Genomic DNA, 12,064 nt, shown 5'->3' on the forward strand with positions numbered 1-12,064 from the left:
TTTTTTTTAAAAATTATTTTGGCTTTTTTTTAGAATTTAAATTTGCTTTTTTACGTTTATACGTATTTGTTAAGAATTTAAATTTGTTTTAATTTAAATTTCATTCCTTGCAGCAATGGCGCAAAGAATATTTAATTAAATATGTATTTAAATTTATTCTTATTTATGTATAATATTTAAATATAATATGATATTCGTAATTTATGCATTATAAATGTCAATGCAGATTATTTTCAAGTGATGTCTGCTTTCATTTGAAGAATTAATATATTAAACAGACTAACAAAATTTACAAATCTGCACTTTGGCGTTTATTATAGCGTGCGACAAAAGCAAATCAATCTTATGTCAGTATTATCCATAGTGTTCGATAGCAGACCCATTCTCGAATAAACCTAAATAATTCATATTTAAAAGTTATATTAAAATTCAAAACTCTAGTTATATAAGAAAGAATGCTAAATTAAAATCACATTTAATAGTTATGCATTTCATAGACATAATAATGTAGAAAATGAAAGAGAATAATTGATGTATACCTGAGTTGATACTCTAGATGCCAAGGTCATTTCGAGATTTCCCTTCAATCCGAGGAGAGTTGGAACAAGAATGAATAACTCTGTTATTTTTTGAAACACCTCCCATTTCTGCAATATATCAGACAACTATTGTATAAACGTGAAAATACTAAAGATCGCATTTTACAAGAATAAACATCTGATAGGAATAATACACAGCATAAGGAATTGAAATAATCTCTATGTGGACACAATACCACGACCTTGTAAGACCTTATTAAATTACAAACATTTTTTTGCTCCTCAAATTATTTAAACTTAGTTAACCGATCCCTCCAGACAAGTTGAAAAAGACATCCAAATTTGCGAAAATAGATATTCCTGATAAATTCTGCCGTACTTCAAACTTCTTTTCATTTTATTTTTTCATAAGGCGTATAAAACTTTCCCAAACGTTAAGTATAGGAACCAGAAGACTGCATTAAAAGTGAGATTTCACCGTTTGCCCAATTTTGTATTATTTGACATTGTCAAAACATGAATATTTTCGACACTTATATACATTTATCGGTGAGTATATCTATCTATATTATAGCACATACTATTGCATATATCAAAGCTATGATATATATTATAGCATATATCAAAGCTATGATATATATTATAGCATATATCAAAGCTATGACATATATTATAGCATATATCCAAGCAAATTAATTTAGCTTTAAAATTTGTTTTAAGTTTCGAAAAAATTTTTTGAATTATTATATATTTTTTCATGTATTTAGATACTTGCACTTAATTTACTTATGCTTTCTGAATTTGAATGATACTGCAAATTAATTCGCAGTAATAATTAATAATTTTTTTGTTTACAATTGAATTTTCATAATTTAAAATTTTAATTAGCTTTATATGAAAAAGATAATGATATTGTGTTTGTTAAATTCATATATCTATATCATATATATACGTTTGGTGTTGCCAATTCATTAAAAAAAATTGGATGTTATAGCATTTCCACAAGCAAAATTTCAATTTCTACGGCCAATCGTTTTTGAGTTGTGCGCGATATAGGAATACATACACACGTTTATACGCACAGTTGGTCACGAAAAAAATCCTTTCTGAATCCAATTCAAATGTATTCTACAATCTGTTTTGGAAAAAATGAGTCCTTTATTCTGCGCGTACCTACAGACATCACGGGGAAAAAAGTGTACATGGATTACGGAACGATTAAAATGGATATTTTCGTTGAAATACGATACCGGAAATTTTTCTCGATACAATACTTCCTTTGCTTCGTTCAAGAAAGTAAAAAATATAATCAATATTTCGCCAAACAGAAAACCGCTTTACTTTACCACCAGTTATAGACAGCTATCAGTTTCGTAAATTCTATAGGACGACTGGGCTGCAAATATAATATTCGATACAATTTAGCAGGTGTCAAACCACGTCAGACATAAGTAGCAATTTAAAAAACTGTTGCCGTATTGTCACAAATTTAGTAACAATATTGTATTGTTGTTGTTATTAATCTCCATGTCTAGGAATATACTAGACGAGGTCCACGAGTCCATTCACCTGCAGAAAATCGAAAACAAGCTTAGGAGACTTGTAAAGGCCTTCAAGAGACGACTCCAGGCACTCAAGGATATGTGCCGATGATGCCGGTGCATAACAATATTATAAACATAACCACCTTCAAATTACTATTCTTCTGGAGTTAGGAACTTCTCCAACGTTCTCAAAGTGCTCAAAACGGCATTCTGAAATCCCTCGATCAACTATTAATTTCACAGCATCCTTCGCAACCGTGTTCATAATATCTTCTTTTAAAAACCTTGGCATTTAAAACCCTCTAAGCTGCAAGGCCGTATATATACGGCCTTCAATATTTTTTGCGATATCTGTAAGAACGTATATATACGTGCATATTAAAATATGTCAAAGAAATAAAGGCAATATATCAAAAGTACACAACTCCAGGTATGAAATACCAGCAGAGTTTTCACATTAAAATCAAACAAATAATTTGTTCTCATAGTAGTTTTGGGGAATTTGTACTTTCCTAGCGAAAACCCTGGACGCTCAGAAGGTTAATAAAACGGTTAGGGTCTGCAATCTACTTCATTGACATACAGGGTGTACCGTAAATGTTGCGACAAGCTTCTAGGGGAGGTAGGGCACATCATAAGGATTAAGAATTACATAGGTACCCATGGCCCGGAAATGTCAAGGGTAAGTTGTAGCAGAAGTAGAAGATGGGAAAAGAATGTTCAAACACACCGGGAGTTTCTTTGATTGTAGCAGCTGCACAGGCGAGTCTTGCCACGAGACCCATTTCAGACAAAACACGATCCTGATACACGACACTTTTGATGGCTTTCCAAAAAAAGAAATTAAGGCTCGATAAAACTGGTGAGCGTGGGGGGAGGGGGCACCACGCCCCTTCGATGCAGGAATAATCTGTTCAAATGGCTACGAACAACCAGTCCAAAATGAGCAGGGGTCCCATCATGTTGGAATCACATCATGTAGCGCCTCACATTTGGTGGAATATCGTCAAGCAAATCGGGAAGAACCTGCTCCAGATAGATCAAATAATTCACTGCATTCAAATGGTCCGTCGATGTCAGGCATGTTTCGCGTCTGATGGTGCAAACTTCAAGCATCTGTTGCAACATTCAAGCTGTCATACACCATTTGTATTATGTCCAATAAATGTTTCAAATTAATCACTCTTGTTTCTTTTCCCATCTTCCGGTGACATTTCCGTTGTATAGGTTCCTATGCAATTCTTAATCCTTATGGTGTGCCCTACCTCACCCAGAAGTTTTTCGCAACATTTATGGCACAGTTAAAACGAATCTGGTACTTCTGAGCAAAGTTAACATAAGAGGTAAAAGATTGCGTTCTGTTCAGTTTGACAAAACATGCATCAGACATTCGGCTTGAAATCTCAAATACGTCCATATTACAAATGTACGCTGAAAACGCTTGAAATTACTAACGAATACATTTCCCATCGGAAAGTCATTTTCGTTACTTCCTTCTGTAAAATATTATACGTATTCAAAAAGAACTCTGTTTTCTAATATTGCGGCGTAAAAGTAATTCGCTCGAAGTAACCACAGCAATGCATTTATGGTTATGTAGCGATTTGTTATCTAGTCCTAGTTCAAAATTTTCTGGCTAATATAAGAGCAGCAATGCTTTCTTTAAAGCTGCCAGACCCCGTATTTTTGTGACTACCATTTTTTCCAAAGAAGAATTTGAATGCTCGTTAAAGTGGAAGTCCAAACTGTATATCAAATAATAATGTAAAAAGAAGAAGGACCAAAATTCAGGTGTAAAGGAAATGCTGAAATGCAAAAAACGTAAATAAAGTCCGAATTCCGGCCACAGCATTGCATATTTTTCATGTTCCAGCATCGATATAGCTTTACACGTGAATTAGCAACTTTAGAATGTGCTACGCCGAAGCAAGAATAAGAATACTTAATCTGAACCAAGGCCAGCTTGAAAGATTTGTCTCGATGAAAAAAATCTATGGTTAACTTCTTTATTGTCCGCGAATGAAATCCAAAATATTTGATATAATGTATAATTAATTTGTGATTTGGCCTTTCCACACATTGGTGAAGTTCTTGCGTAGATATTTTGCGATATTCTTCGCTTCTGATTAAGACAGTGATTTTAGGAAGAGTATGTTTATGTTTGTATTGATCCACGTTTGTTACTGCCCTGGAATAATCGGATGAAGATATTATGGACAAAGTTTGAAACCCGGTATTTTATACAATGCTTAGGCCTTGTTTTAAGCATTATATACAATGCCAAGGCATTGTATATATAATGCCTAAAACCGGCAATGTATGAATGGATTCATATTTCACACATTTCTTAGGCATTCTATTGAATGCCAAATGACAAACCGGCAAAGTATGGAATACGTCTTCGATTCGTTTCGAAAAAACGAAACTACTTTTGAGAAGTTAATAAATGATATAAAAAAGCCAAAATGACTACTAAAATGGAGCCACGGGACTACTCGTCGCCGAGTCGCTAGAAGTGATGTTTGTAGAAGACAAAAGTACATTCATTTATCCTGTTAACGAAAGAAAGCGTCAGTACTATACAGTACTATACAGTGTTACGTCACAGACGCTAACCTATTTTCCGTGCATCAGGAAAACACATTTGAGTCCTGGACACGGACGACGTGAAAGAACTTTCAACCAAATACAAAAATGTTACAAGTAATGATACAATCACCTTTGCGAGCTCCGAAAGAAAAAAAAACAAAAGGGCATTGTTGTGAAACTCACGATTGTTTATGAATTTAATTTTCGTTATTAGATAGATCTTACCGATTCCCAGTCTCGGCGGGAGAGAAAACACAAACTTATGTTGTATAAGATAAGATCACCTATTTTTTTTTTTTTTTTTTTTTTTTTTTTTTTTTTTTTTACATATTTCGAATAACAGTTTCTTAGTAGTACTCTTTCAATACCCATTTTATTTTTTAAATAAAGCTATGAGAAATAAGAAAAGATTCTTGACGATAGTTAGTTGAAGAAGCTAAACACTTACCTCCACATAATCCAGGACGATACCAGCTCCGCAGGTTCCCGCTCCAGCAATAAGGAATGGTATGAAGACTTGAACACATATGGCCAGTAAGCTTTCCTCATTACCTGGAGATGTACTGTGGCCTTTCTTGCCCTGCTCTGGATCTTTGTCTTTTGGAAGAGTAGGCCACGTGTCTCCTTCCCCTCCAGGATGGGCTTTGACGATACTATCGAGAGCACTTTTTCCAATCGTGGCCTCATAAACACCAGAGTCCAAGCTTTTATCTCCTAGAGATGAGGAATCGTCATTAGGGCAGTTGTTGGATGCCACACAGATGAGGATCCCTGAATCTGAAGGTTTCAGTCCGCTTTTCGAACTGTTCTGGTCACTGAGGGAGTTGTCGTTATTGTTCGTTGGCGTAGAAAAGTTATCGAGGTTTTGGAGCAATAATGTGACAGTTGGAGATGTCGGGGAATAATTGCCACCTGTTTAAATGTAAAGTCACATTTTAAATACTTGCCTGTGAGTTTGATACCATCATGTCATGTGCGAGTTTGATAGCCATCATACCAACAATGTGACTATTATCGTTTCAGCTAAGCACAGCATGGGATATCATTTAAGTAAATAAAACCCTTCATATATCCTTCCATTCTCGTTCTGCATTTCTTAATTAGGGAATCAACACATTTAAGATGTTCTTAATTTTGATTAAGATATAAAATATATATATACTGCCCTTCAGAAGTTAAGGAATAGAATGTTTTTGAAGGCTGACCATTACAAAAATGTTGGTAATATTTAAATTCACAGTTTACATGCATGATAGTAACAAAATTTAAGAAAATATATACAAAAACAATAGCTACCACTTTTATTTTATAGAAAGGAATACTTATATAGGAGTTGGAGAAAAAATGCAAAAATTGTAAGTTTTGTTAATGAGTGTTGATCTTCAATTGTTCTTAGTAATTTCGTTGACAATATCCAGGAAAGTCTCTCAAATATCCAGGCGGGCGATCGAATGGATGGAAATGGGGATGTCACAAACTGATACTGCTAGACGTCCCAATGTCTCTCGTAGTATGGTCTACTGACTATGGAATTAGTTTGAATCTGAGGATTCTTGTCCAGAAGGTATGTTCCAGGCAGACCTAGAGTTACAACACCTGCAGGAGACCATTATGTAGCTCTTCTGGTCGGAAGAAGGAGTAACATTACTGTGCATCAGCTCATAGCAGATCATTTAGTGGCAACAGGAACAAGAATCTCAGCTACTACAGTGCTCAGACGCCTGCATAATACAAGCCTGTATGTTAAACGACCAGTTGTTTGTGCTCCCTTGCCCCGAGGTCACAAAGCTGCCCGTTTATGTTGGGCAAGAGAATACTTCTGCTGGACTGCTCAACAATAGGCTTCTATTCTCTTCACAGAAGATTCCAAGTTCACACGTAAGAGTACTTCAGGTTGTCAGCTGATCTGGAGGGAACAACGCACCAGATACAACCAATCCCACATTGTGAAATGACACAGTTACAGAAGTGGTGGAATAATGGTTTGAACTGGAATCTCTCTCGATGGTCACACTGACCTGTATGTGTTCCATGAAGGAACTTTGAACGGTGTGAGATATCGAAAACAGATCCTTGATCAATATTTTATCCGCCCATATGCCGCTGCTATTGGTCCTGGATATCTTCTGATTGACGACAATGTTCGACGCTGGGGTTGCTGAAGAATATCTTGAGAGTCACGGTATGGAGCGTATGGAATGGCCAGCTCAGTCCCCACCTAAATCCGATAGAGCATCTTTAGGACTACCTTGGAAGACAGGTTACTGTTTTACGTCCTCCTCGAAAGTTGTTAGAAGAGCTTGAAGAAGGATTACTCCGTGTCTGATCGTTGTTTCACATTTCACTGACCGACAACTTAATTGACGTAGATGCTGCCAATGTATTGCAGCTAGGGGTGGACATATTCCTTAACAGAACTCATTTTTGTAATGTTACCATCACAATTTTCCTCAAAAAAAAAAAAAAAAAAAAAAAAAAAAACTGTGATATGCTACTTCTCCAAGACTGGATTTCTCTGCCAAGAGTGAAATTTTTTGTGGTAAATCATGTTTGTGTTGAACTTTATAAACATTCTATGTTCATTCATGAAAGAACTGTTTAGTGAACAAGTCCTCTAAATTTCTGATTTCTGTGTTGCTTCATTCTCAAATTAGTTACAAAAACATGCTGTTCCATAGCTTTTAAATGTGTATTTGTATAGCATGTGTTCTGACATTAAATATTGGAGATATTTTACGCAGTCTACTGTTTATAATGATGATAGTTTTTGTTTTTTTAAATTTTGATGTTTAATGTACTCACATTATAGACAAAATTACCACCTTTGATAGATACATATTATGTTATACACAAAGTAATTATTAGGTTTTCACATTTAAACCCAAGGCATTAATGGAGAGTGAAAAATATTTATTAGTGTATCATTTTAACCTCGTAATACGCATAACGCTTCAGAATTTCCTGATAACGTTCTCTAAACTTTTAATTGTAAATCTTCATCTTCATTTCTTAATTATTTTGGAAGCTGCTATAGTGAGCTACGCGTAATATTAAATGCTTTTATGAAGTTCGGGATATATTATCAATGAAAATAAAATAGAGCAACTTTTAATAAATTAAATCGCTTGAACTTACAAGATTACAGTATACCCTTTAATTCAACAAATTCATTAAATGTTATTACTAAGTTTTCATAAAATCTTTGAGCACCTCAAGTCGATGAAATTATATCAGTAAAGCAATTTTTTAAAACATCTTCAATTGTGATTTCATCATTAAAAATATGTTTGGTCAGTTCACATTTAGAAAATAAAAATCCACTATATCATGATAACATTTACAGAACTTTCCGTTGCGGAAATATTTGAGTATAAATAAGATACCAACAAGATTTAATTAAAGAAGCTAAAAAAAGGTCGCTGTCCTCATAAATAGCAACAAAAATGTATTCTGTGGAATGTAATTATGAAGCGAAGTACACAAAATAACAATACGAATGAAAATATTATATAAGAAATTTTTAAATAAAATTTTCAGTCGAAATGTGTAAAAAAGGAAGAAATTAAAAATCAAGGCTTTTAATCAAGGCTTTCAATCAAGGGATTCCAGTTTAGTATTTATGCTGCTTCAAAAAGTAGAAAGCGATACCGTTTAATGATGAGTACATCTACTATGAACTAAGAAGTTAGATTTAGAAAGGTGTTGGTGTATTTAATTATGGCAAAGCACACTAGGGCTATCTGCCTAAGAGGAGGGATGCCTTTCGTGGAGGACTTTCTAAGGGAAACTGGCTCGTATACACGTTACACATGGGGAAAACCACGAAAACACCCATGCAGCCAGCCCGTTCGCGGGATTCGAACTACCAGTGTTCAGCGACTTTACCGCTCGGCCGCTAGTGGGCTAGATTTAGAAAGGAACAGATTTTTTAAATATTTTCTACGTACTGAACCTTATCGCATACTTTTTGCATGAACTACACATTTTTGCTTCTCCAGAGCAGCTTTGAATTCTACTTTCTTTTGCGAAGAACACAGTTCGGTCATTTTAAGAATTCAATTATAGTTTACGTTAAGAAAGTCTTCTTAAGAATTAAGTAAGTTTGAGGGTTTTTTTTCCCCAATTTTTGTTACAATAGTTTTTTTTTTTTTTTTTTTTTTTTTTTTTTAGCTGTTTAAGGCTAAAAATGAAGTTAAGTTTTGTGATTTTTTTCCCCGAGTAGTCAGTTTGTCACAATGTTACCTTTCATTATTTTTTTCAAATGTTTCGAAAGGGTGTAGGGAAAATTCTGATACATTTGAGATTCGATTTTTCGGTTATATATGAATTTTAATATCTTATTTGAAAATTTAATTGAATGTTTTTTCGGTTTTTGATCTCAAATGAACCAGAATAACGAAACATGTTTTCGAAACATATTAATCGACTTTTCTGAAGCTTTAGTTCATTTTCCCCCTATGAGTTCTGAACTGGAGTTTCAGTGACGGGAGATTAATTTGTATAATTTGCATATTTTTTTTAATATTGCATATTTTCCCTTTCGCATTTTTATTTTTCGAGTTTGTTCTACTATGCATTCTTATTTTAATTTTGATTTGTTTAGATGCTGTGTTAAACATCTTATACACGGTTGCAATTATTAATATTGTTGAGGAATTGCCTTGCTTTGATTGAAATTTAATATTTACTTTAGGTGCTTTAAGTTTAAGCCATAATATATATATTTAATATCATATAAGCAATAAAAGAATTAATTACCTTGCTCACAATCATCTTGAAATGTTGGGTTGCCGAAAGACACAGGCTCGTGAGCATAGGATGTTAGGTTGACCGATGATTCAGATTGATTGAGCTCGACCATTGGCTCCGTGCGCCGAATGTCCAACAAAATTGCCATCTAGCTTTTTATGCCGATATCTGCAAGCGATAAGAAAAATTCATAGCATTAATTCCAATAGAAGTCAAGAGAACATCTAGAACTTTGGTGTCACAAATGCAGTTCGAATAACTGCAACAAGGGGAAAAAAATCTCATATGTACACCACGACTATTAAATTATACTCATTTTTGCCTGAATTTCATTTAAACTTACTGAATTCTACTTCGAAGATAGCGCATAAACCACAATAGAATAAATGCACTCATTAACAGTCGCTTTTATATTTATTTACCATAGCGACACTCTGGCGCTACGTTCACTTAACAGCGTTAAATTTTTTCTTTTTCTAACTCAAAATGTACGAAAATTATATCATCTAGAGCTATTCAAATACTATAATAAATCTTAAACGATGTATAAAAGAAATTAAACAAATAAAAAAGAAACAGTTTTTCACAGACGATTCAGCGCCGTATACCTAATGCGCATGCGCTACTCGTAAACATTTTCCTCTGTACGAGTCTGCCTGGTGACAATATTTGCTACTAATACGAAACGTTTATTTCCTCGAATTTCGCTAAAGATATATCTCTCATTCAATTAATTCAGTTCTCACTTCGCGCCAAAGCAAAAATACATAAAAACTCAAAATATCTTCATTAAAATTGAAAGATATAGAAAAACATAAAACGGCAAATACAGTTAAAATAATTTTAAAAAATTACAATTAAAATTAAAAGTTCTGCGGAAGAGCAAGCAATTCGGCCAGCAGGCAAAAAGGCAGATTTTTCGGTGCACAAAACTACTAATTTCCTTTTGGTCCCACTCAGCAAAAAGACACTAAAGGTGCAAAACTAACTTTATTTGTTGTGGACATTGTGCTAAGTCTTAAATTATAATTCCAAAATGGATTGAGCAGGATTTAATTCGCAATAATAAAAGAAGACGTTATCTTTCTTGTTACGAAGCTTAGTTTTTCTAGATTGGCAACAAATCCACTATTCTACTAAGTTTCAAATGTGAACAAACACGACTGCTATGGTAAAAAAAATTAGGCTTAGTCACACTTAAAGAACATTTAGACTGATAATAATTCTAAACTTATTGCATGAAGGTTAACTAAAGCATAAAAAACCTTAACCAGAAGATAAGAACAACATAATTCAATCATTTTTAAAGCAAAAAATTCGCAATTTACCAACGTATAAGAATAAAAAAAAGCTAAGCTCACCGAACCGAGTAACAGAGTTCGTATATGTATATGTTACCGTGAAAGACCGAAATTGGAGAATGTTAACATTCACCAAATACGTCGATGAAAGATCGAATATTTCTTTACATTCTTGTACATTCGGACCCTCACCACTGTATGTCGACAATCACAGATATGCTCTGGTGTAGGTCGAAAAGAGAGGAGTATATGTACACGCTGTCATTCCAAAAGGAAGTGTTCCACAAATAAATGCAGTCGTAAAAGCAAGGGCCTATTGTGCAATTCAAAGTGTCATAATAGTTTCAGTTGTTGCAATAAATAGGATTTGAATCACATAATTTGGTAAGTTTATAACTTCTATTATTTTCCTTTCTCATTTTGAATGTACTGTGTGTTTTAAGTTCTTATCTTCTTCTTAAGTTCTTATTCTGAGTCTCAAGTGCGTTTTTTCGCGAATGAATTACGGAGAAGGAAATATAATATTCTTATATATTCAACATTCACCATTAGTGCCTGGTGAATGTCGACATTCACCGGTGTAAGTCAGAAATAAGAGTATTTGGAAAATATTTCGGACATACACCAAGCGACTATGTGAATGCTGACATTCACCGGTGAAAGTCGACATTCTCCAGATTTCGGTGTTTCACCGTAACATATACATATACGTTTGGTGCGACCTATTGCAACCAAAAAGGGAGGTGCACAAGTACATATTATAGCGGTCCTATATACAGAAGTTCGACGTTCAGAGGCTACTCGTTTTCGAGTTATGCGAGATACATACGTACGTACAGATCCCACGAAGAAATGTCTTCAGAATCCATTTTAAATCAGTTTCATAAATTTTTTGGGGAAAAGAGCCCTTTCTTGTGTCCTACCGTACAGATGTCACGCAAAAAGATCGTTAAATTGCATTCGATAGCCGTCAAAATGGCTATTTTCGTTAAAATAGGATAACCGGAATTTTTCGTGATTACAATACTTCCTGTTTACTTCTACAAGGAAGTAAAAAAACATTGCTTTTAGTCATTGTTTGTAATGCCGGTTTCTACACGCAACATACAACCTTAAGTTTAAATATAATTTGATCTGAAGCCTGTATGATACATGAACGAGTCCGGTTTTGTCTTTAATGAATGTTAGGAACCTCATGACGTATGCAGGTTATTTTATAACGTTTTAGGGAAATAAACTCTTTAATATAGGAATAAGAAGAGGAAAGTTTTCGTTTCTGTAATTGCAGAAGGTTGTTCGTTAAAATTGCCGATTTGTAAAATTACGATGCAATTCACCAGAG

General features: G+C 34.1%; 1 protein-coding gene across 7 annotated transcripts in view; it reads right to left on the reverse strand.

Annotated features, from left to right (window-relative positions):
- The window catches only part of LOC118204512 (solute carrier family 41 member 1-like), a 272,491-nt gene that overhangs the window by 20,861 nt on the left and 239,566 nt on the right, over window positions 1–12,064 (reverse strand). For 6 of the 7 annotated variants that reach the window (XM_085812282.1, XM_085812286.1, XM_085812285.1 and 3 more), the window contains 3 exons: window positions 9,431–9,589; window positions 5,121–5,584; window positions 540–647 (listed from right to left, as the gene is read on the reverse strand). In XM_085812282.1, coding sequence (XP_085668408.1) covers window positions 540–647; window positions 5,121–5,584; window positions 9,431–9,569 — 711 coding nt within the window. In that variant the 5' untranslated portion in view covers window positions 9,570–9,589. The remainder of the gene's footprint in view (window positions 1–539; window positions 648–5,120; window positions 5,585–9,430; window positions 9,590–12,064) is intronic. The other variant, XM_085812287.1, reaches the window with a different exon arrangement.

The sequence above is a fragment of the Stegodyphus dumicola genome, chromosome 1 (assembly GCF_044657685.1).
Source record: "Stegodyphus dumicola isolate Sdum_Otavi_A_Nest chromosome 1, ASM4465768v1".
NCBI classification, from domain to species: domain Eukaryota; kingdom Metazoa; phylum Arthropoda; class Arachnida; order Araneae; family Eresidae; genus Stegodyphus; species Stegodyphus dumicola.